The sequence below is a fragment of the Oreochromis niloticus genome, linkage group LG5 (genome assembly GCF_001858045.2).
Source record: "Oreochromis niloticus isolate F11D_XX linkage group LG5, O_niloticus_UMD_NMBU, whole genome shotgun sequence".
Lineage (NCBI taxonomy): Eukaryota > Metazoa > Chordata > Actinopteri > Cichliformes > Cichlidae > Oreochromis > Oreochromis niloticus.
In genome coordinates, this window is record NC_031970.2 from 20,511,898 (window position 1) to 20,537,917 (window position 26,020).

Consider the following 26,020-nt stretch of genomic DNA (forward strand, 5'->3'; position numbering starts at 1 on the left):
TTTGTGCATCCATAACATGTTTAATTCAATCACACATACATGTGCATGACATGAAATAACCCTAAAGTCACAGAGTCAGGATGATCTTCAAACTGCAGTGTCAAGTGTATTATGGCTGACGGAAAGATGCTGATACACAAAAACTTCCAAGTACACACCTCAGATATCAGTGAAATATAAATACCAGTGGTGAAATATGGATTTTAACATAGATTTTAGCTTCTGTACGATGAAATACAGAGTGATAACTTTCCCAGAACTGCATTTGCACAACTATCTTTTCATTTGTAATAAGCAATACTGTTTTGGCAAATTAGAGTGGAGAAGAGTAAGAGACCCGGAGACAATTTGGCTTGTGACTACTGATGAAAGCAGTATGTGACTAATATTGTGTGGTGTCAAGCAAAAATGAATTTATTTATGTCTTCAAGTATGTACAGCTTTTTTTGAGAAGGTATCAATCTGACAAGGTCAGGAAAGTGCTGGGAAAACAGGTGATACAGCAGGCAAAAGCAATCATACATCTAGCTGTCATTGCAAGCATTAGATTTAAAGACAGAAGTTACAGTGGAAAGCACAAAGAAAACTACTGCATAGGAGATTAAAAAAAATATCTAGGTCATTATTAAAGATCTGCCTTATAGACAAATAATCAATTTTAAATTACTCTCTTAATGTGCAAAAGTGAAACAATTTTAAAGGGTCATGCCAATGATTTTACATTTAAGTTTATGATGTGTTATACTCAGTCTGCGTAATGTGTTTTGTGAATTTGAAAATAATTTTTTTTAAAGGTTGAAAGATAACAACCCTGATGAAGTAAAGATGCTAGTGTGTTGCATTATGGGAAATTTAGCGTCCTGTAATTCTGCAAATATAGAAGATATCTGTTTTGGTTCCCCAAAAGTGTTTATCGTGCCTTTACAGAACTGCTTGGCGTACCATACTGACTGTGTAGTTTTACACGGGGAAACAAGGGACCACAAGGGAAACAAGTGTTTTCTTAAGATCACTGTGCTATTTGCACTCAAAAATACACAAAACACCTGATGCAATCCCAAAACTCTTGTAAGGGAATAAATGGTTTATGCAAGAGATGTATTAAAGTATTGTTTTTGACTAAAATAGTGAAAGCACTATATTTTTTGGAAATCCTTGAATCATGTTAGCCTTAATACGTATAAGCATGAGCTAAAAGACATTGTGAGGCCAGCATCTAATAAATACGATTTTGAAAACCTATGCCTATTACGCAAACATCAAACAGTTGTGGCTTTTCGGTAATTCACATTCGTCATGTGCCCCCCTAACATTATCGCATCAACAGCATTTATCAAACGACAACCATCCACGCAGTAATCTCTTAAAAACCACAAGGCAACAATATGTAAAGCTACAGATTGCATTAGTAGAGGTATGGGATGATTATGATTTTGACTCGTGTGTTGAGCCCTTCAGCCCTCCTAATGTATGATTTCAATCGCTTTCTCTGAACAATATCCACTCTAAACGCAGAACACCACTCAGTGGGGATTCAGAGAACATCCGTGTGGTCATGCAGGCTGCTGTGCAGGTGCTAAAGCAATCCCACAAAAACATGACTTCAGTGAACAAGGAAACTTACACAAGTATATGCTAACCTAATTCAGCTTTGGATATTCATTTATTTTTTTACAATCTCTGATATTTAGTGTACTGCAACACCGGATTGTAGTGTTTAGCTGTGTTTTGTTGCTAAATTAAACATGTTTTACTCCACATTCATTATTCAAATCACATAATTTACCTGTGAAGGTGAAAGCATATATAGAATATCTAGAGTACGCTTTGAATCTAAATGCTTTTCTTCAAAAAACGGAAACTGCATTTCAAGGCACTCTCACAGGTGTTTTTTTTTCCACCTGAAGATAAAGTTCAAGTTCATTCAAATCTCTTAAGGATATTTCAAGCGCTTGTGCTGGAAGCATTTCATCGATGAAGAATGAAACCTATCCTTGGACTGAGAGAGCAGAGTAAAGCGACTGGTCCTAGCGACCAGGATGTCAAGTCTTCACAGTGATGGCATGACGGTGGCAAATAAGGTGTTGCATTAAGACACATAACTGCAGCACCGACCTACAGATTATCTAATGGTAACTGTACAAACACAGGAGCTATTTACAGACTGACGATAATTCATATATACACTCGGCAGCTTATATATATATATGAGTGAGATGAGCAACACAAACTGCTGTTTAACTGAAAACACAATATGAATGAGAAATAGAGTATGTACATTCAATGAGTGGCAATGTACATACAGAAAGAATGAAAACAAAATCTGCACTTTAATGCACGATTCAGCTAATTACAAGTGGACTGCACTCAAGGATTATGCATTGTAATACGGACATGAGGTATGTTGATGCAAAATGAAACAAATAACAAAAAGACTAAGGATGAGTATGTACATATGATTACATACGTGCTGGTTATATATATTTACACTATTATGCACATAAGATTGACTAGAACTATAATGAGATCTATTTTTGGTAACGGAGTTGGAAGACACAATGCTACATAGATTAGAGAGTCCTCGCTTTTGGGTCAGTTGGCTGATATGATGGTGCTGGAATGGAGCTGTGGGTATCCTGAGCTGAGGCCACAGCAGGAAAGGCAAAGACTCCTGAAGGAAGGGGAAAGAAAAACCCAGGCCACTGGCTAATAGAGAGAGGTGAGGGCAAGGCCCTGAATGGAGCAGGAGAGTGATGCTGATAAGAGGGATGCGCCCCTGCCGGCGGCGTGGCGATCATTGTTGACCCAGGGCCGTCAGGCCAGGACAGTGGCAGACTACAGGCCTCAGGTCCTGGAGCTGTCCATGGCAATAACTAAAGGGTTACATAGTTAAAAGTAAATAGTAAACATGGCACTTTTGCATATTAAAACAATATTAGCTATGCTAACATTGTTTACAGACATGCAGAATACAGTAGCATGGCAATAACCTCTAGTAATCTTAACGAATGCCCCAGCATACATTAGGAAATGAAATACAATAATCAAGTCAGAGTGCAAGTCATGATAAAATGAAAGCGTATTACTGTATTCTGTAATGAACTCTTCTAATTAATGAGTCCCTACAAAATGAAGGCATTTTGAAGATATAGCCATTAGCGTAGTTTTATACACTTCAGGCCTCATGATCTAAACACTGTATATTTGCAATATCTCTTTCAATAGATAATAACCATAGCACTCACATCTGAAGCCCTAGCAAGGTGTTCACTTGTTTGAAGTGGATCCTGATCCCAAAGCTGGGGTCGAGTGATACTCAGAGAGTTAGTGCGAGGCCGGTGGGTGACAATCAGAACCTCCTGGGCCCAGTCATCCATTAGTCGTTGTAAGTCTTCAGGCAGGTTGCTATCGTGGGCACTCGTGGATGTGCTACTGTATGTGCCTGTTTTGTTGTTACTGTTATTAGCTTGAGCTTGGGCCAATCCTATCACCGGCTGATGTGGAGGAGGTGTGACACCCCCAGGCAGCTGCTGTGACTGATTGGAAGCCCCTGCTGAAGCTCCAGACCCTAAAAAAGACACGCACACATACAAAAACCTGGTTTAATACCCTGATTACAACATGAAACAACTTGACTTATAGAAAAACAAATTCTTAATGAGACTGTAATTTTACATACTGCTACCACGCTCTTTACCAAGACAAAGTCGCTTCAGAGTCGCCCCTACAGAACAAAAAAAGATTAATCCAAATCGCTGCTTTCATCAGCAGGTTATAATGGTCAATAACGGGGAGCGGTGCAAAACAAAGCTACCGAGCGCTGCAAAACAAGGGAATAAAATCATACTAACAAATGGATAAACAAGGCAATCATTTCCCTTAAATGAGACAATCCGTATAGTTAGCAAATCATGCAGATGACCCATGTTTAAAGCATTACAAAGTGCAGGATATCAGAGTGACACAGATAACAAACAGGTAATACAGGGTTAGAAAGAAGCATGACGAGAAAATCTATTGTAGTTTGGGATGCATGAGACATGCAAGAGTCTATTTCCTAGGAATGCAAAGTTGATAAGTGTTTATTGCACACAGACAAAGAGCAGAAAAATTAGTGAGACACGTGAAACGTGAGGTAAAACTCAATATTGATAAAAAATAAGCTGAATAATAAATAAATAAAAACAGTTTTTAAACATGACTGATAGCTATTAGGTAAAATTCTCAGCTTCTCTTTCAGGAAATTTGTGTAAACTGCTGAATAAAATAAAATCATCTCTGAAATAAAATAATACAATAAAATACCAACTAATAACAACGAGGCAGAGAAAAAAATAGCACATAAAAAACCCTGTGAACTAAAAGTAGTTTTACTGAAAATATGGAAACCAAAAAATATGAAGCTATGCGGGAAGAGAAGAGATACAAACAGATAGATAAAGACACAGGCCCACTGAGAAATCTAGCTCGTGGCTTGGTACTCGATTTATAGGTCACTCTCTCAGATGGTTGAGGGTAATTAGACCAGCCTGTAGAAGAGCATAATCAGGGGAAAAAGACAACAGGGTAAGAAGAATAAGCACTTTATTGCCAATATTATTAAACAAAGCAACAACACAAATGATTTTTTTATTAATACTCTTTTATTAATACTGTTGAATCAGGGTGTGTGGTACCTTGCCCCGGTGGCACTTGTGTACCAGTTCCATCTCCGTGTAGTCCAGCGTAAATATTATCAGAAGATAAAGAGCCTTTAAGGGAGCAGGGCTGCTGAGTCTGCACAGGCTCCGAAGTTGAGCTGGGAAGGTGGCTGGTGCATGACCGGGCCCTGCTGTGAGTGGGGAAAGACCCTTTAGCTGGAGACCCATTTAAACTAACTGTGTTGTCACCCGTACCTGCAGCAGTACCTAAAGACACACAAATGCAAGAGGATAGCATCAATAAATAGTCTTTCAGTACATATTCTTAACTTTTAGTACTGGGATTTCTGCAAAGCCACTCACTGGATCTGCTAGAGTCACCAGTTTTGGTTGTGACATTTCTAAACTGTTGAACCAGAGGGCTGAGAAGTTTGCCTGGCTTCAGCCTGTGCTTGCTGGACCTCTTTCTACGGCTGCCATGTGGTGCAGCAACTCCCAGGCCAGGAGGAGGAACTTTACCAAGTCTTCGATACAGGAGCTCCACTTCCCCTCGCTGATGGGCCTGCAGCTCAGAGATTTCCTTCAGATGTCTGAGGAAACCCAGGAGGGAAAAATAATAATGACTTAGAAGCTAAATGACAAAATATCTTCATATACAAACACGCTGCATGACAGAAAGCAAACCACGAGCGATGCTTACTTCTCCCTGAGTCTCTGTAGTTCTCTCTTTATGTCTGAGTCCTCCATCTCGGAGTCATTATCGCTGCTGCCATAGGCAGAGCCGTGCACCCCTCCATGCCTGCTCGGTGAGTCAGAGCTCTGCACGCTGCTGCTGCGACCAGAACGACGGAGAAAGGCCACTGCCCTTTTCATGAGGTCACTTCCTCTGCGCTCGGAGCGGGAGTGTTGCGACGGAGTGGCAGGAGTCAGCTTTGCAGGGCTGCTCTCCGCCCCTGAATCTGAGGAGAGGAAGCGAGCGTGCACCGTGACATCCACAGGGACGGATGTCATTGCACGAGGCAAAGAGCCCCGCTTGGCGTTAGAAGGAGGCGTGTCCAGATAGAAATCTGGCGGGGCAGAGTAACGGCTACAACGTGTCCTCTGTGTGATGTCATCTTCAGTGCTCACCACAGAGAAACGGCCAATTGTGGTGGAGGTAGCCATGGCATCAAGCTGACCATGGTCCCTAATGTATCCCACAGGGTGCGCCGGTGAGGCAGCGCTGCTCCAGCTCCTTTGCTTCACATCTCGTCTGTTGGCCACTTCAGGGGGAACAGGAGTGATCTGCCAAAAGCACAGAAGAAGAATTCATATGAAATCATGAATGGTGTGAAAGAAGAAAATGGTGCTGAACTTTTTAAAAGAAGAAAAAAAACAGCTCTACCTTCACTTTAAATGTGTGAACATGCTCTCATTCATACCTTAAATCGACCTCTTGCTCCAGAGCATGAAGCAGAGTGAGGAACGTGTCTTCTCGACAGGGACGCTGGAAGGAAAATATCCACAATACTAAAACTGTAGCACTGCAGGAATTAACTCACATCTCATTTAACTTAGGAGATAATGATGCTGATTATGTTGTGATGCTTTACGTACCACACACAGCTGAATCACTCAGTGCGCTCAAACTGTCCATTCTCTCTGGAATTTGAGGCTTATAGAGGGCAGAGCATACAAACTATTACTTGTTGTCCTTTAAAATACTTGATGAAGAACAGCTAAATAATATTTGTCATTCTCTCTTAGATCAGTTTAGCTGTGCTCCTTTTCTTAAACTCCATTAAAACACTAAAATAAATTAAACAGCTAAATTAATATTGTTTGGATACAGTATAACACAGTACAAAACATACTTACCAGCTGTTCTCCTCCCCTGTAGCGTCCCTCCCCTATTGGCCCTGGGGTGCTGTTCCCTGAGCCTCCTGTGGCGCTGTCTGGACCAGGAGGAGACTGGATGTACTCTGTGCCAGACCCTGGTGTCTCTGCAGCGCTGCCTGATGGATACATGGGAGCATATTCCTGGTAGAGCAAATTCCGTAATTTCTCATCCAGGGTTTTAATGGTGCTGTCCACAAACCCGCTACGACCCAGTCTTCCTTCACCATCAGACTCACTGGGGCCTGCACCATGCTGGGATGGTGCTGGACTCTGTGGTAGTGAAGACACTTTGGTCCCTCCAACAGTGGCAAAAGGCTGATGCAGCACCACAGGCTGCTGTGGTCGCTCGCTCCGTGCTGAGGGGGCGTAGGAGACAGACGGTGCCTCTTTGACCGATCCTGGCTCCTGGAGCGGAAGAGTAAGCGGAGATCCAACCTGTGAAGTGCTCACATCGAGAGAGAGGGGCATGACCAGAGGGCAGCAGGGTACGTCGTCAGCAATAGAAACTGGGCATGTCATTTCAGGGAACTTCTGAGATGCATGGATTGGTGAGATGGAGCCGAGAGGGGATCCCTGTGAATCTTCCACAGGGAAAGCAGCATGCGGGGATGATGTTTGCGCTCTGGCTGTCTGGGCTTGCATGCTGTGTTGCACTGAACTGCCTGCTGGCTCCACTGATGGCACTGACTGGAGAGTCGGGGGTGCAGACACAGGAGGTGACAGGGTGGCCAAGAGGAGCGGGTCTGTGTTGGACATTATTGGAGGACTGCAGAATCCGTACACGTCATAAGAAAAGCCTCCGCTTCCCCCAGACATTGTGGAAGATGAACCCTCTTCTGCAAAAGGTTTAAAAAAAAAAAAGAAGGTAGAATCAAATTACACAGAATTATGATTTTTTTTTTTTTTTTTTTTTAAGTCTATTTATTTTGAAATCAGTTTTTGCCCATCTGAGCTAAAGGACGCCTGTCATTGTACGGCCACAAGGTGGTGTTCTTGCTCCTTCAAGCTGCTGGATATTATTGGAAAATTGGCAGTCACCTCTGGAGGGCTTTGCAGTGGTGCTGTCAGCAGGGTGGGTAGCAGCTGAGCTCCCAGGTGACTGCGTAGTTGTCCCGTCAGAGGGGGTCTCCTGACTGGATGTGGGTATCTCCTCTACAGGGCAGATTATGAACCATCTCTTTCCTGTATGAAGAACTGGGATGGATTTTTATTTTTTTTTAAAGTTATAGTGACGAGGAAAAAGGATTTACCAGACATGCATATGGGTATATGTTTTTCTAAGAAAAGTGTTTTACCATTTTGCTGATAGACTGGTTGAGATCCTCCAGGCTGCTGACTCTACAAAGAAATGTACAAATGAAAGCTAAGTCAGTATGCTAATTGCTTTGCTATTCTATTTGTCTGAATCCGTGTTTATGAGTATGTCACTGCTAATATCTAAACCTACAGTATTTTCAAGCATACAGTGTATTTGTGTATATAACCCTTTCTTACCTCTCCTACTAGCACTTCAAATGGCTGGACTTGTAAAGGACTGCAACTCAAAGCTGTGTCCCTTTCACCCTCCATGTCTTCATTCAGCATGTCTTCAGCTTTATCCACAATATCCTTCAGCTGGTCAATAAAGATCTCCTTCTCTAACATCAAGATGAAGCCGTTCTCTACCTGTAGATATGCAGTTGTTAAGATGTTAAACAATAATGCAAGAATGTAAGAAATGATTAAGCACAAAGTCTAGATTGTACAAGTCTGGATTAACCATGTAAGTAGCGATTTCCTCGGGAGCATCTCCATCCAGATCAAATTTAAATGTCACCATTTTGTGGTTGTGAGTCTCCAGCTGGCATTCGACCATTTTATCACCAGTGTTGCAAACCTGTGGGAGCAGTGCTTACACTTTACAATCAGAAAAATAAAAGATTTCAAGAAACTGTACATGCTGACGCCACAAATGTCACCATGACTCACATTGAGCATGCTCAGTTTCGGTTTGCTGGTCTTTTCCTGCCTGGAACGTGTGCGGGCAGACTTGCGGTGATGCTTCCTCGGTTTCCCATCTCCCTTTCCCACACTAGCAAAGCTTTCATAGCCATCACTTGTTTCCTTACCAGATGGCATATCAGACTTGAGACTAAAACGAAAAAGAACATTTCGAGACAGTTTAGCAATTCATGGCCAAGTGGCACATTTTCCTCACACAAAATTATAAAAATTACAGAATCTGAAAAGATGGGAAAATAGATTAAAAAAACTAGACACACACCTGTCAAATTCATAACTGGGTAAAGATATTGGTTTTTCCCGAAGCACCTCCTGAAAATAGGAAAATGGGAATGTTAGAGGACCTCGATGAAGGTTTTATTTTACCTATAATGGATCACTGGAGGACTAAGCATTACTGTGGTTATTGTATATATACATATATATATATAAAATGTAATATGGTTAATATGTGTTGTTACTTCTCAGTATGTTAAACTATGATTCAGAAGCTGGTGTCATGATGGGACAGATGTATAAAATTAATGTGAATGTAATTTGAAATTAATCCTGCAGTTTGAACGTTCTTTCTGAACAGCAGATACTTTAATACAGTCATGTGGAAAAAGAAAGTTTTTACAGAGCTATAGTAAATTCAATGAGCCATCATTTGTGTAACGTTTAGTAGTAATAATGGGAAGTAATTGGTTTCTGTATCACTTGCTGAGATTTGCTGGCATTCATTTATGCACAGCTCTTTTCAGGTCCTGCCACAGCATTTCAGTCAGGTTGAGGTCTGCACTTTGGACCACTGACACACCTTGTCTCTTTCCCCTTTCAGCCATTCTGTTGTAGAATTGCTGCTGCACTTGAGATCAATTTCAGCTAAGCTTGAGCTGTCAGGCATATGGCCTCAAATGTGACTCTAGATTACTCTTGTATACAGTGGAGTTCCTGGTCAACTCAATGAATGCTCTGGTTTTGTAGCTGCAAAACAAGCACAAATCATCACCCTCCTCCACCATGCTTGACAGCTGCTATGAATGTGTTTGGATTGCTGTGTATTATAATCTAAGCAAACCTAAGCTGTGGAGTCATGTTCTTTCAGACCATGTACTTTCATGAACTTTAACACCTAACATGGTTAATAAGGCCTCTGGAGTCTGAGAAGTGGCTTTTTTTCACAGTTTCTTGGAGCATTGTACGGTCTGATCTTGGGCTGAATTTTCAGAGACGTTAAAAACTGGGAAGACTGTGGCTTTGAGTTACCCCCACACCTAACTGCCTAAACCTCTGCTTTTACAGAGGTGATCACATGTCCCGATTATCAGTTAATCAAGTTTTTTTAGAAGCACCTGGCTGGTGTACTTAGTTTTTCATAGATCTCCAAAGAGTTCTGTGAAGAACATGACTTTATTTGCAGAGACAATATTAATCAAGCACAGGTAAATCTTATAGAATTTACATAAGTGTATAAACTGGTATTACTCTCAAATATTTACAGACTTCGGCTTCATCACTACCTCTGCACAGGGATCTTGTTGAGGGGTGCTGGATGCAGATGCCATGTCTGCAGTTTGCTGAGTTGCAGGCAGGCTGGAACACTCGGGTACTGAGACTGTTGTCTGGGTGCCAGGAGGCTGCAGAACTGGAGCTGGGACTGAAGTTGTGACAGAAGCTGGAGCAGGAACAGGAGCTGCAGACTGAACTGATGCTGGCAGGGTGACGGTGTTTGGGCCCGAAACCAAGCCTGGGACTGAAATTTGGGGTTTGGCTGAAAGTATATCTGAGCTCAAAGAGGAGATTTCTGTTTGCTCCAAAATGGGACCTGATGCTGATACTAGTGCTTGAGCTGGGGTTGAGACTGCAGCTTGAACTGCTGTTGGAACTTGCATTGGGATTGAAGTGGGGGATTTAAGAAGGGTTGTGGTTTGAGGCATAGCTGCGGCCTGAGCTGATACTGGGACTTGAAGTTGGTTTTGTGGTCCCACCACAGCCGGACTTTGTGCTGGAGGTTGAGTATCAACTTTAGCTGGGATTGGGATTGACGCTGGGGCTGGGACTGGGGCTGAAATTGTAGGAGCTACTGCTAAATCAAGGCCAGCTCCACTAGTTTCTGAATCTGTTACCCTTCCCCAGAGAGAAGTCTGAACAGTAGGCAAAACTGAGTGAACCGCACCCAAATGCTGAAAGTCTCCCAGAATGCCATGTGGAGTGAGTGACTGTATCTGAAAAAAAACAAGCACATTTAAAGAATTGTTCATCAGTTAGTTCAAGTACCATGTGTCTTTGAGTCTCCAAACCCATGCCCAGCAAGCATCACACCCATTCCACCTTAGTATTACAGATTTCCTATGATCCAACCAACCATTACAGTGAGAACTGAGTGAAATATTCACCTGGACAGGCTGCTCAGCCAGACCGTGCTCAGGATTGGGGGCAGGGTATGGGGTGGGTTGTACCTGAGAGAGAGGTAAGGGATGGGTGGAATGGAAACTTAGGTTTGGTTGAGATGTGGAGGGGCTGCCCTGCTGCTGTGGCACTGCTGAGGACACGGACATGGCAAAAAACGGGAGGGGGAACGCCACACTGGGTACATGCTGAGGTGTGGACAGAGGAGTCTGAGGACTACCAAGAGTAGACAGAGATGGCATGGCAGAAAGAGGAATCAGAGGCAGAGAGGGACGGTGGGGTGAATGTGAGTAATACGTGCTAGACATAGTGGATTCACTGCTGCTGTAGACAGATGGCAGAGTAGCTGGGGAGACGGGGGGAGGCTTGTGGCCCCCTGTTTGAATAACTGCATATGGTGAGGAAAACTGGGAAAGAAAAAGGGAAAATGATATAAAATGAACAAAGACAACCAATAGAAATAACATTCACACAGGCCCCTTATTTACTACTCAACCCTGCCACCTATTATAACATTTTATAGGAAGATTTGTTGTTGTCTTCTCTATGCTAACACAACACACCTGCATGCTGATCTGCAGGGGTAGAAGTGGGGAAGGAGCACTGGAGACTAAGTGTGGAAAACTGGTAGAGGTGTCAGGAGGACTCAGGTGGGAAGCAGGCTGCTCTGCAGATAACAGCTAAGGAAGGAAATGACACGTTTGGGGTTTTGTTGTTTTTACTTACTTTTTTTTAACAGTATGAATCTAAAACTGGGAATTCAAACTAATAATTAAACGGTTTAACAGCTTCACTTTGTTACAAGTGAGCTGCAGTTATTCTGCATGCTGCTCTACCTTGGGCAGGATAGCAGCTGGTTGGAGATGGCACTACAGTGAGGAGAGATAAATGTGAAGGAGACACAAACCACATGAACAGCTATTCACATCACACACATATACACAGATATGCAGTACAGTGCACATTGGCTCTTATAGGGAAAATCAGATACACTTTTTACCCACCTCACACACAGCACTAGACCTACTTGACTTAAAATGGCCAGCACCACCAAATCAAATGGCAGATTAACTTCCATTATTGAAACTGTATTTTTTATATTACATGTCACATGACGAGGCCCTGAGAGTGAAGCATGCTAGGACAGGCAGCTGGGTGGGCTCCAGTGAGCGACTTTCAAACTGTCGCTTCATAATTCAGATTTTTGGGTCTCACTACAGATGTTGCCAGGGTCTTTTAGAGTCGGATGTATGCAGTACCTGCTCCTGGTTGGGCTGGGCAGTGATCTGTGTCTGTAGAGTTGGGCCTGCAGCTGGAAAGCACTGTCTGCTCTGGTTAGCGGCAGCGGCTGGCGTAGCTGGAGCAGAAACTGTCTGTCAGAAACACATAATGGGAGATCTCCTTTAGGGATATTAGAACTGTATAATATGTGTTTATATTTAATACAAAAAATGTGGCTCGCAGTTTAGTTTGTCAAGGCGTTTGTGGTCACTAGCAAGAAAATGGAGAGGGGTGTTTTTTAGCTGGTGGAATTGTTCATCAAGGGCAGTTAAAATGGAAACGGGAAGCGGCAGCATTTATCTATCATTGCCCATCCATCATGTTAAGAGAAGCGCTTTGAACAAATAATTTAGCACTTAATGTTGATTAAGCAGGAGCAAAAACTGGCTGCTAACATACTGGCCAGGGGAGAGAGGCAACTTGCAGGATCAGGAAAGATACAGCAGGCTGCTATGGCATTTCAGGCTACGCAAAGTCTTCTTCTCTAACCCACCAGAGAATCGGCTCTGTCTTTGCTGTGATGTGGTGATAACTGCAGGTTCCTAACCACATTCGGAGAACAGTAGAACGGAGCATCCAGGCTCTGGCTCTTGTCTTTATGCTCACTTACTGAAGAACAACAAACCCCAGCCTCCCCATGGTTGTGCAGTGGATGGTTAACACCTCTATCAGAGAGGGTGGGGGAGCTGGTCCTGCGACTGACAATGTGATGGAGACAGTAGTTGAGGAGCGTGAGATCTCCACCTTCATACAAACTCCGTGGGAACACAGTTTGTGAAGGTGGAGAAAGATGTGAAGGAGAAGCCGCCACAATTGGCTGACCATTTGATGATGGGGTAGTGGGCAGAGAAGGAGGAGACCTTGACTGATGAAGAGATGTGGGCGAACTTGGCTTGGAGGCTGGAGCAAACGGGGTGGATGTGGTGACAGCGCGTTTGTGTGTGTGTCCCAGTGATCCACCTCCTTTTGTCCTGTCCTTGCGGAGGAGAGACATGCAAGCTTTGCAGTGATGGTGAGGCCCTGGGCTGCGTGGGACACTTGGAGGCAGCTCTGCAGGAGGTTGTAAATTAAGGGGAAGGTGAGGTGAATCGAAATGACTTGCTGAGTCATGATGAGAGTGTTGATGGGGGAGCAAGAAAGGAGATAATAATGACGGCTTCTGGGCAAAGTTAGCATATAGGCAGTTTGTATCGTGCACTCGACTCTCTGTGCTATTTGCCGAAGACACTTCCTGTAACGGACACAAGCAGGGGAGTGGATTTGTTGTCTTAGTTAGCGATTGCGTCCTACACTGTACCATCTCAACCATGGAGGCGCTGCCACGCCTAAGACACATAGTACTTTCAGTGATGAGCAGGTTCTCATGGCATACAAAGGGATCACTGTAGTGACGCTGATGAGGTATCATTCCGAAAAAGAAAATAACATTTTAGTTATTTCAGAAAATGGCTTGAAAAATATAATTAAGGATATCAGAAGGAGAAATTACTTTATTACTTCATTTACTCACTGTTTGACACTGATAAGGCCCCTGGTGCAGTTGTGCTGCAGGTTGTTGAAAGGTCCCAGGGTGCAGTTGGCCTGCGGTTTGCTGGTACGCTCCTTGGTGTACCTGTGCAGATCCGTGTGCGTAGCTGTCATGTGCGGCCTGTGCAGTGGACTGCTGGTAGGGCCCCTGGTGCAGCTGAGGGTCAGTCTGTGCAGGAGGACTGTAGATAATCTGAGTTGTGGTAACAGGCTCTTGAAGTGATTGGTAGGGGCCATTCTGCTGATTGTTTAGCTCATCTAATTGCATGGTGGAGCTCACTCCACTGTCAGCTGTAATAAGAGAGCATGTAAAAGATTATGATTCACCACGATGCTTTAAGCAGGAAGGACAGACACTCAAAAAGAGAGATGGGGTGTGGGAGACAGTGGAGTAGAATCTTAATAAAATTCAAATGCTAGATGATGTCATGTAATTTGGCATCACTCAGACACTGCAGCAGCCATATGTCTGATTCTCACTTAGGTTCGCTGAGCCTATTTTTAGCAACAGTCTGTCGTGTGTTTTAACCAGTGTTTGATTTTGTTGACCAATAACTTTTATTGTAGTTTTAGTCAATGACAGAAACAAGATGATAACAAATGCACGAGAAGAAAAACTATCATGACATGCGTCGCTACTTTTGTCAGCACATTTCATATGAGCGAGATGAAGATGTTCTGGCGAGACGAGATCCAATCAGCGCTAATTAAGTTGTGTAGAAAGGCAGGATCCAATCAGAAGTAATCTCCTTGTGCTGTAAGGTTATATACGCACATTTGATCTGAAAAACACGCAGGGAGGCTCAGCTAGCTCCCGTGCTTTTTCAATATAACACAACAAAATATCACTTAGGAGGAAGAGAAAAGCAGGCATATGGACACATTTCTTATTTGATGTCATGGAAAATAAAATGCTTTGTAAACCATGTGGAGCAACTCTCACTGGTAAAAACACGACAAACTTTTACAATTTATATTTTAGTGAACTGAATAACTTATCATTTAATTAGCGATAATCTTGCAATACTGAATCAACTAAAACGGGCTCTTAAAATCAACACTGGTTTTAACTTTAGGTTTTGTGTTAATGCGCACATTCACATAATATTCTAATTTCAGTTTCTTACATGTGGTAGATGTGGCAGCAGGGACGGTGCAGATCAGAGTCTGCTGCTCTGACTCTTGGTCTTCATAATCTGTAGTGGCTAATGTAGCTCCCTGTGGCATCCCTGTACTGGGAACCTGCAGGAGGTTCTGCTGAGTTTTCTTCACAGGTGTCTCGCTGTTTCCATTTGGTGAGACAGTCCGCTCCCTCCTCCATTTGATTAGAGCTACACGATCTCTGATGGACTTCCCAACGATCTTCACATCACAATCTAGGAAGAAACCTGAATCCACCTACGGGGGCACAGGCAAGATACTCACTGCAGCTCAGAACTACCCATCCTGCATTAACAGAAGTTTGCATGAAGAGCAAAAGATCAACTGATCAGTTGCCCTAGTTTAGGTCAAACTCACTTTTTACATCGAGGGCATGTAAAGACGTTTAACTAATCAATTAATAATTACTGTTATGTAATATGAATGGGCACATGGAGCTCTTTACCAACAGGAAAAACTCTAAAATTGATTAAAATACAATTGAAAATCTGAAATTTACGCCCTCCTTTTTCCAAAGCTCTCGAGTGGGCCCAACTGGAGTCTTTGCTGAGCTGATTCTTTCCCCCATGCCTTATGTTTGGCACCCCTGCTCTAGTTTTATGTAGACATAGTCCTGTGGTATCTGAAGCACTTTGCAGTACTGCAAACCAGTAACAAATTCCTTACATCGACCTACATCAGAAGATGTGTTCCAATGTAATGACTTCCATAACATTATTAGACACTTTGTATATCATTATGCTAATAGCCCAACAACTGAATTGAAACAGCAACCCCCCCCCCCCAGTCAAACACAAAACTACTTTTGTTATGGTTAGAGTTTAAATTCATTTCCTCTCTATCAATCCATTAACCTAATCCCACTGGCTGGGCTGTAGGAAGAAGCCAGAGTACCCAGACACAGGGAGAACATACAAATTCTAGACAGAAAGGCTCCGGCCAGATGATGGATTCAAACCCAGGTCTTTCTTTGTTGCGAGGCAACATTTTAACAGACACCAATAAGAAACACGGACTGGCTCTCGCTATGAAGCAGTGCTGTTTGAAAACATACCATTTCTTGGGCAACAACTTCTGGGACCTCATGCACCAAGTCAAAGGTAAACTCAATGGCACCAGTGTCTTTGTATTTCCCCTTCAGTTTTTTAGGCTCTTCGACCCACAGCTTTAGAGCAATGGATGTTTTTTTCCCATCATCTTCTTCATTGAGCTCCACCCTCACACCCGTGTCCTCTGCAAAGAAGGCGTGATTCAGGAGGTCCTTGATGGAGTACCTGCAAGAAATACACGCACACTACAGACCTGCACTACATGTCACTGGCACAGTAAAACACAGAGGAGCACAAACTATGTCAGAGTCAAATAGTGGTACTGACGTCACTTTGCAGGAGGAGAAACAAAACAACGCAGTGTCAATTGGGTCAATCTCTACCCACACAGACAATGCGTCATAAGCCAGAGATAGAGGTTCTGGTCCAATTACCTTTCTTCCCATCTGTGACAGATGCACTCCCCGATTATTTCCTTAACTTCTGGGTCGCGGACTTTGCTGTAGCTGGCAGGTTTCACCCCCTGAAAAATATAATCCATGTCTTAGCTTACCAAATGACATTTTTTTACACAGGAGGACTTGGAGAACAATCAAATAACAAAAGAAACTTCTGTCTGCATCTTATAAAATCATTAAATACAGAGTCTGTAAAATACATTATCTTCTGGACATATGAGCCCTGGGAATAAAGGTTTTCAAAAGAAATAGGAGAATTTTCATCTGCCAAATTAAAAGTCTCAGCATTAGATACATTAGGTAGATACTTTTGTCTATTATTACAGTAATTTAACTAAATTAGTCTGAGGTTTGCCATCCCCCCAGGGTCCTGTGCTCCTTGTGCTGCAGAACCAGCTAGAATCTTTATTTTTTTCTTCCAAGTTTGACCTGGAACACCACAAAAAATACAACACTGCATCCATGCAGGCAAAAAAACTCCAACAAAATAAGCAAACCTAGATGTAAATTTGACTGTCTTTTGATCACTGCAAGTGTGCAGTACAAATCTGATATTCTGACAGGCTTATAATGAACCCTTCATTCTAAATAAGAACAAAAAAATTGACATATAGCTTGGCCATTGTTCTAATCATAGACTGAAAGTTATTGTAGCAGTGGAACGTGAACTCACGCTGGTCACTTTGCGGTAGATCTGAGCAGCATTTTGACATTCGGAGTAGGGATATTCAGATGTTGCCATCTCCAGCATACACATCCCAAAGGCGTAGACATCCACAGCCTCGTCATAGTGCTCCTCATACATCTCTGGAGCCATGAACTCTGGAGTGCCTGGAAAATTAATGCAAGAGAAGATGATAAACTACAAACTTTCTGATGGTTTAATTGAACTCCAGTGGCATCAACAGCAGAAACTGATCAGGCCTGGTAAATAGTGAAGAATTTTCTAAACATGACAGTAAAATATAGCAACTTTAAGGTGGTCAAAAAGCCAATAATAACCCCAAACAGAAGGCCACAATCTCTGTAACTCGCCACCAAGTAGGGTTAATGTTTTTTGGCCAGTGGTCCAAAACACTCATTGTGTCACAGCTGGTTGGATCCAGTGACACATAGATCTTGAGATTTTAATGTGATTCTATACTTCATAGGAATGTTTGCTTTGTGAAATAAAAAACATAACAGGTACAAAATCCCATACTTAGAAGGAACAAGTTCCCTTATTTTGGTTATGCAGTACACAGATTTACTGTTTTCGTTTACTCCCGCCGTGATCGTCAGTGTTATTTTTGGTACTGAACACTACCTGCAGCAACAAATAACCCGCTGACACATTTTAGTGTGGGATTGGTGAGTGCAGTGAAATATTTTGCCAAAGATAAAAACAGAGCCAAGAATTAAAAGCAAAACTAGAGCGAATGTTTGACTTTGATGCATCAGATAAAATAATCTCGACCCCTAACAGTGCCTGCACTGCGTTTACAGTTTCTTTCTGCACTGTGAAAATTCCCAAATCATTAAAACTGCATTTTTTCCAACTGCATGGTAACTAACCAATAACACTTTTAGCAAAAGAGGCTCTCTTTAGAGTCGCCAGGCCCAGGTCTCCGATTTTGACAGAGCCCGTAGGACCAGTGATGAAGATGTTGTCACACTTAAGGTCTCTGTGGATGATCGGAGGAGTTCTAGTGTGGAGGAAGTGGAGGCCTTTGAGAATTTGTCTGCACCAGCTTCTAAGAACTTTAGGCTTCATGACCTTAAAGCGCTTCAGATACCTGTTGGAAGATAAACAAATGTATATATTATTGTGGTGATAGAGAATTTCCAGTTGACAACAAGTAAAAACTGGCTTTTCAAACATGCTGAATGATAGTTGCTGAAATCACATTTAGAGATCTATCCCCAAGTAACCTCTGCATTTTTAAAATATACCCAGTTAGCTGTTTCTCTCTTGCTAATTGTTATTGCCTTCTCTAATGACTGTTCTTTTCTCAAACCAATTTCCTAATTGTGACTGCCTGAAAATCTTTTTCTATTGTGTCCTACCTTCTATTTGGTATTCATTTATTTTGTTAATTACACTTTACGAAGAAAATCCACCCCCTTATTCACATAAATATATCTTTCAGCTTTTGGTTGGATTTCAGCCGTTGATTAGAATGACTAAAATTATGCCATTCAACAGCTTTGGAGAGCAAATTAAAATACAGCAAAAAAGACAAACAAAGGTTATGACAGGAAATATTTTTCTTTTGCCGCTCACGTTTTTAGTGTCCCTGAGGTCATCAGCTCTGTCACCAGAACAATACACTTTTTCCCTTTGACGGGTGATTCCCAGAAGTCATAAAATCGCACAATGTTGGGATGCTGGAGAGCCTTTAGCATTTCTGCTTCCTCTTTGAATCTCTGTCTCTCTGCTTTGGACAGTTTCCGTTCCTGAAAAATGAGGAAAGAAAATGAAAATTATTTATACATCTATTTCTACACAGTATAAAGAAACAGTAGTAGTCTCTCTGTCTCTCTTTCTTTCTCTCTCTCTCTCTCTGTCTTTCTCTCCCCACCTCATTTCTTTATATTTTGCTTCCAATGAGCCAGACTTTCTTCTAACTTTTCAAAGTGGTCTCAAATAATAGTTCTCCAGGTTTTCTAAGGGATTTTCAGCCCAGTCCTTTTTTAAGAGGATTGTTTGCTTGTTTGTTTGTTAAGCCATGTAACACTGACCTATGAATCATTTAATCATAAAAAAAGGCAACTCAGGGGACTAACTAGTAATGGGTCTACACATAAAAGACGACTTAGAAAAGAACCAATTTTGACTCGTGTCAAGGCACTTTAGCAGCCTGGGACAAAAATACCTATTTTGTGCCCATTTCTTTAATCAAATCTACAAAATAAATAACTAAAAAGACTGCCAAAGATAACACAGTTTGACAGACATAAAATGGTATCTTTTCTATTAGGTGAAAACTTTGCGTATCTCAGCATGTTGTGCAGTGTGTCCTATACTTCACTTCACTGACAAGTGGAGGATAAAAGAAGAAGTTACAGGTCTCAAAACCTATCTACAACAGATGAATAGTGTCTGAAAGTCCTGTCTTTAAGAAATGGGAAAAATGGCAGCAAAGACCTGACAGGGGACCTGAGAGATGCATCTTCATTTGATCCATGTACTGTTCACAGATTCCTGAGAAAAAATGGCCTCAGTGGAAGGCCAGGAAATGGAAGGGAAACAGGGAGAAAAGGCTGAAGTATGCCAAATTACACAAGAACTGATGAATGATGATGAGAAAGGAGAGGTACAACAGTGAGTACAGCCATCTGTGAAACACAGTGGAGGCTCTGTCATGGTTTGGGGCTGCAGCCAGTGGGGTTGATGGAATTTCCGTACCATCAGATTTTCTCCACCATGCAATATCACCTGGAATGCATCTCATTAGAAACAGCTTTATTTTCAACATGACAACTATTTCTTTGAAAGCAAACGCATATATAGATAAACACACGATGGAACACTATCTATAAGTCATGGATTGGCCTCCCCAGAGCAGTGTTGGGTGTAATGCGTTACTAAGTAACACGTTACTGTAATTAAATTACTTTCCCACTGAAAAAGTAGAGTAACTAATTACTGTTCATTTTTAGGTATTTTAATTACAGTTACTTACAATGTACTTGCGTTACATTGTAAAATAATTAAACTCGCTGAATATCATTATTTAATTTCAATAATTTATCTTCTAAACGTAGAAGTAAACTCTGCCGCTTTAACATCGCTGTAGTGCAGCTGCACGTCATTTCGCGCCAGTTTGCTGCATAGTCGTATTCTAAAGTGGAAGATGTCGGACTCGGCTGAAGCGAGTGGCTAATGTTTTATGAAATGGACATACTCTTCACTTTTCTGAAACAAGCAGACAAGAATATTACAGTAATATGTAAGCTATGTGCTGGGGAGAAAAAGCTATCGGCTGCTGTTAATAACACGAGTAATCTACTGACGCGCCTGACACCAGAGCATAGACGAACACGTCTGAGTGATTCTTGTTCATCATCCATGGATAACACCGCGGCAACTCCTGCTAAGCAGACAAAACTTGATTTTACTTCAGCAGCACAGAAAGCGTCTGAAGGTGAGCTTAAAAAATGATTGCAGGCTACATTGTGGAAGACATGCTACCGCTGCGCAGTGTAGAGTCTCCGTCTTTTAAAAAAATTATTTATTATTTAAAGAGTTTAGTTTCTATTGTTTGTCACTCAAGGTTTATAGGGATTTTAAGAAGTATTTAGTTAAATTACTTATTTGGCAATTAAGTTACTTTTCTGACACAGTAATTAGATAAGTATTTTAAATACAATATTGACTAAGTAATTAGTAATTAATTACTTCTTTAAAGTAACTTACCCAACACTGCCCCAGAGCCTGGACCTCAACATTATTGAAGCAGTGCGGGATCATGTTGACAGAGAACAGAACAAAAGGCAGAAACATCCAAAGAAGAGCTCTGAATGTCCTTCAAGAAGCCTGGAGAGCTATACCTGAAGACTGCTTAAAGAAAATACAAGAACGCCTGCCTAAGAGAGTTCGGATGGTGCTGCAGAATAAAGGTGATCATACCAAACACTGACTTTCAAGCTCATTAGAAATGTACAGCCTCTGTTTTTGCCTTCCATAATGTATTTCCACTTCTGTTTGCAAATGTTTCAATAAGTCGCTGCACCTGTTTCTCATTTAGAACAGATATGCATTCTTCTCAGTTAGAGATGGTAATGGAACAAATATGATTCCTTTGAATATTCCCATTGCTTTATGATGGGACTCTGTTGCCTGTGGCTCGTGTTTATAGTGAAAGCAGCTTTGGCATTTTGAGTGGGTATACATGGGGGTCTGAACCAATTACTCCCTTTATCACCACTGTGTAGAAAACACACAGCACTACAGCATTAGTGAAATCACATTTTCAAAAGACAGATGAGTAGAAGTCTTGTTTAATCTGTTGCTGTGATACAGAGACAGACACATCTGTCATGGCAGATAAACTTGAGCTTTAATCACATTTTTAATCATAAATGTCAAACATGCCTCTGGTAAATAATGCAACACAAAAAAACCCATTAAGACTTTATAACAGTGAGCTAAGATTTCTTTTTTTTTTTCCTTTCAATCACAAAGCCCCAAAGCATAATGAAAATCTTTGATTTAGGAATTAAATTGTACAAATTTTGAATTTTACGTCTTTACTTATACAAGCCTGAGTGGGTTTGTGTATAATGGATCAATATTTTGGCCCCTGTCTTCCCTGAACTGTTGTATAAATAGTAAAACAGCTGACAGCAAACACCCTCCACATTTCAGTTTCTCTCTTGTCAGCACAGCACATGCAAATCAAAGGCTATGACAACGCCAAAAACTGCATGACCTCCAGGGTTTCTTTAGAGCCGTCTCCATAGACACGTTTCAGCAGAAACCATTCGGGTGCATTTGATGTTTCAAAGGCCAGGGGGTGCACAATAACCTGATGTACATCTCATGCTATTGATTATTGACAAATACCTGAGAATCAGATTTCCTGCAAAGCTCATAGTGATCTATACCGTGCTCGGTCTGAGGTGTCTTATATTACATGCAGCACTGTGAAGGATACAGATCCAGCTTTCTTTCATAACTCTGATTCTTATCGAGTACAAATATATTACAGTTTGCCTCATTTCCATATCTTCATTGTCCTTTTTAAAAAGCAATTTTTTTACAAATTATTACAAGACACTTTGAGAGATAAGATCTCAGCAGGGTGTGGCACCAGGATTGTCTTAACTGAGACATAATTGTGCACAATGAAAAACTAAATAATAAATGATATTAAAAATAAAATATAATGTTGTGGACACAGGTCTGGAAATAATATAAACATACAGAAGTCTTGGTTTACTGTGTATCAAATACTTTGTATACTATCAGCTGTCCTTAGATGAACCCAGCCTTTCCCGTTTCTACTCTCATGGTGCAGAGGGCTGCATCAGCAAGACTCACTCTCCAGACACATCTGTGTGGTAACAGCAGAAGGGTATAAATCGCTGTTTGATATTCATTACTAAGCCATCAGACAAAATGTACAACTGTGAGACACACGCTTCAGTGTGGTAAAGTGCTTTGGCATTTTACTAAATTGTGTTAGGCAATTTGCTAATTTCGGGTAAACAACTCGGTCAGCAAATGTTTGATCGTAATTTTGCAGACAAGTAAGTAGCGAAACTGGCAGCCTGGTTTTCTCAACACCAGGAAAAAAGCTCCACTTCAAATACGATTCATTTCTAATTCATTTCTGATTTCTATGAGCATCGATGTTTTCTGCTGTCTCATTCTTAGTTCTACCTCCGTACGCACACAGTGTACAAACCACACAGGGCATTTGAGTTACAGCAGCTTTTTTTGTGAGTGAGCTACACAGACAGAGACACTCCGAAGGGCAAGGCCTCATCTCGAGGGACAGAATGGTTGAATCATCACTAGATCTCCCCTAAGAACCTGCTCAGACACCACGCAGATGCAAACACACACGCATAATGCACAAATACACTTACTGTAGAGCTCATCATACGTGACACACATTCAAAAAGCACACTCTGCTGTGAAATCCAGTTAATTATGTGTTTAAGTGCTTACAAAAATGCCCAGTGGTTGGATTCTCTTTTAACAAACAATGAACACTGAAGATATGGATAGGTGTACTGATGAGGATCAGAAAACCAAATGTGTTTCCTCCAGTATGAGGAATAAAGTTCATCTTGAACAGTAGTGACGCATTGGGGTACGGCCTGGGACAATCGCCATTCTCACTCTTCAAATGAGATGAAGACACGCTGAATAAAATGGTGGGCTACATCAGAACTTCATTTTCATCTACTGAATGCAAATAGAAGTACAATGTAACTACCACTTAATTCTATAAACCTTACAGAGCTAGGCTGTAATTTTTTCATTAGGGAGAAATTCAGTGAATTGTTGGGCCAGACTTGCTGAGATGTCTTCCTACACTTTCTGCAAGAGTATGAGGTGAAATGTTTTTCGTCTTATATGAAATAATTGTAATTACGATCATTTAAAGTACACAAAAGGTTTCTAAGATTATGATGAGATGGTGACTCATCATTTTGTGCACTGACCCCAACGAAATGTCTAAGTCCGCGTGTAACGTGAAAGCCGATTCAGTGACTAAGCATACACCAAGAAGTAGTAGCTATTTAAGTTTAATGAAAAAGATCTGCTGGGAAAAACAAAAAGACACAATTTCATAATACTTAATTTTTAAAAATGTAACCTTATGCCTGCCCATAAATATGCAGACTGAAAAAGCTTAGCACAATTTGAGCCCTTAAAGGGCAGCCACTGTCTACAGGTCTGTCTGCAGACTAATCTGTATATCACATGGGCAGCATCTAAACTAATCATTAGATTACCACATACACAGATTAGTGATACAGCAAGCTGTCACTCATATGAAACACTGCCTTTACCCCTTGCTAAAATATATCCTTTAAGCAAATCTGACTAATTAAAGTGCCATTTCAGTTCATCTGCTGACATGGCTGAGTAGGTACAGATGAAATTCAATTCACTTAAGAGTCAATAATGTGCACAGGGGACAAGGAGGATACAGATTTCCTTCAAATGACATCTTTGTAATCTGAATCGGAAATGTGCTGTCACTTCAACTCGGTTTGGAAATAGCAACATCTAGGCTAAGAATTATAAAAATAAAAGCTTGTACACTGATTGCCGCATTGTAAAAAAGTGAAAAAAGTGAAGTTTTTTTTTAATACATATATATGTGTGTGTGCGTTCACACATAAATCCTGTCATATGTATTGTAAATGCTTGTAACTTCAGCTTGGTTAATCAATCCCAGCTATATACAGAACCATGGCTGTGACCTGGCTGAGCTAATGAGGGAAAGAACCAAAGCCAACAATGTAACACAGCATCCACTGACCCTGCCTGAGAGTTTGGTACATGACTGGCATGTATATGGGTATTTATGTGTAATATAAAGATCTTTATAATTGTCTTGCTTTTTATTTTTAACCTTCAAATGAGTGAATGAAAAACAATAAATGATGCTGAAGAACTCTTATAGTCAGCTATGTGTGTTGGCTGATTGATGTTGGACCTCAGTGATTAGCGAACCCACCTGAAGCTCACACCAGGCCACTTCGACCCAGGTGTCGGTGTCGAGACCTTTATAGACAGTTTTGAAAGACCCTCTCCCCAGCTCGATGTCAAACTTGAGGAAGCGCCCTCCAGGCGAGGTGGCTACGGCCTTCATTCCGGGCTCCTCTTCGTTTTCGTCACTTCCTGCTTTACCTGTGACATCGGAGGGCACGACCTCTGCCTTGGGTTCGCTTTCGGTCCTGCCTGCCTTCTCGTCGTCCGCGTTCACGCTCTCTGTGGCCCTGTCTTTCAGGCCCACCTGGCACTCCGTGCTCGAGGTCTCCTGTAGGCGGGTCGCGTGCAGAACCCGCGCCCGACTCCGGTCAACGATGGTTCGCAGGTCGATGTTGAGTGCCGGGCTGCTGTTGACGAACTCCGGTGTGTCCACCGGCGGCTCTTCGGAGTCTGACATCCACTGACTCCGCCGAATAAACCTGTGGCGGACCGGCACCTGGTAGTCTGTGGAGGGGTATGAGCTGGGGTCACTTGCTCCACGCAGGGCTGTGTTTTGTATGTTGACATTGTGGTCTGTACCATTCTCATACACAGGCCTGCAAGCATTTGCATTAATGTCCGAGTCCAGATTAGGTGCTGAGGAAAACGTGGATCCCAGTGGCGGATCTTTGCTTGAATCCACCGAATCCATCCCGGTTACGCTGTCAAACACTCACCGGCGACATTGTTTCTGGAGGATGATGAGCCGCTCTCTCGTAACGGTGGAAGAGTTCACTGCTTACCTGCAACACTCCAACACGGTGACGCAGTTCGCCAGTTCAGGGTGTATGGCCTTGGGTTTTTTGTTTGTTCGGGACACAAAACATCCCCCAAAAAATGTCCAGCCGGGAGGATGCGTGCATTGCTCCTTGCCACCTCACGCCCTGTGGTCCACCTTGCTGCAGTACAGCACAGAGCAGGGCGACCTAAGCCTGATGTCGCTGTCAGTTTAACCTATGAGCTCACGAAATCCGTTTCGACCACATTGCATAAGACCCAGCGCCTACTATAAAACTGTGATTTGTTCCGCAGACAAATAGCTGCTCTATAGGCCTACAGTGGACAGGCCGGGATGTTTAGACCGTGGCACGCACCGGCTCCTCCAAAGACACATCACGGGACAAGCAAGTGCGCGGCAGTCATCGAGAGGGACTCCGGTGGATGCAAATATACAGCAGGTGTTCCGGGTGAAAATGTGAATCAGCTCCGAGAAGTGTGACCTCAGCATAATTTCATCTATCCTCACACTCCGCACATACTTTTTCCTCTCCTGCGTCGTCCTGAAGCCGAGTGCAGGATGGACACGAGCGCTTATCAGATTATGCTCACTGCGGCACAGCTTGCCCCACGTCGTCGGAGCACACAGCTCTCAGCGCATCTGTCGTTCCAGCTGATAATACTGTTTTCTTCTTCAATTTCATCTCTTTCAGGTTTGGG

The 26,020-nt window shown here is 42.2% G+C and overlaps 1 protein-coding gene across 7 annotated transcripts; it reads right to left on the bottom strand.

Moving 5' to 3' along the window:
• wnk2 (WNK lysine deficient protein kinase 2) lies at nucleotides 1–26,020 on the bottom strand. 7 transcript variants are annotated; one of them, XM_025907278.1, is made up of 29 exons: nucleotides 24,570–26,020; nucleotides 18,650–18,822; nucleotides 17,941–18,161; nucleotides 17,060–17,217; nucleotides 16,363–16,451; nucleotides 15,934–16,153; nucleotides 14,846–15,116; nucleotides 13,702–14,009; nucleotides 12,170–12,283; nucleotides 11,747–11,779; nucleotides 11,474–11,590; nucleotides 10,898–11,317; nucleotides 10,022–10,726; nucleotides 8,782–8,831; nucleotides 8,487–8,649; nucleotides 8,278–8,394; nucleotides 8,013–8,183; nucleotides 7,814–7,856; nucleotides 7,557–7,712; nucleotides 6,498–7,354; nucleotides 6,237–6,294; nucleotides 6,062–6,126; nucleotides 5,341–5,924; nucleotides 5,004–5,230; nucleotides 4,677–4,907; nucleotides 4,455–4,529; nucleotides 3,680–3,724; nucleotides 3,246–3,568; nucleotides 1–2,873 (listed from the first exon to the last, which is right to left on the bottom strand). In XM_025907278.1, the coding sequence occupies exons 1-29, from the start codon at nucleotides 25,233–25,235 to the stop codon at nucleotides 2,571–2,573; spliced, it is 6,963 nt and encodes a 2,320-aa protein (XP_025763063.1). In that variant the 5' UTR covers nucleotides 25,236–26,020; the 3' UTR covers nucleotides 1–2,570. The 7 variants fall into 7 exon arrangements, with proteins under 7 accessions (XP_025763063.1, XP_005465485.1, XP_025763064.1 ...); XM_005465428.3 differs by having other exon boundaries at nucleotides 4,431–4,529; XM_025907279.1 differs by lacking the exon at nucleotides 11,747–11,779 and having other exon boundaries at nucleotides 4,431–4,529.

Excerpts from the sequence above, each read along its gene's own strand:
- wnk2 (XM_005465428.3), bottom strand. The coding sequence starts at position 25,235 with ATGGATTCGGTGGATTCAAGCAAAGATCCGCCACTGGGATCCACGTTT. Across the intron at positions 18,162-18,649 it reads ACCTCAGGGACACTAAAAAC|GTATCTGAAGCGCTTTAAGG; the intron begins GTGAGCGGCAAA and ends ATCTTCCAACAG. Across the intron at positions 7,713-7,813 it reads ACCAGTCTATCAGCAAAATG|TTCTTCATACAGGAAAGAGA; the intron begins GTAAAACACTTT and ends AATCCATCCCAG.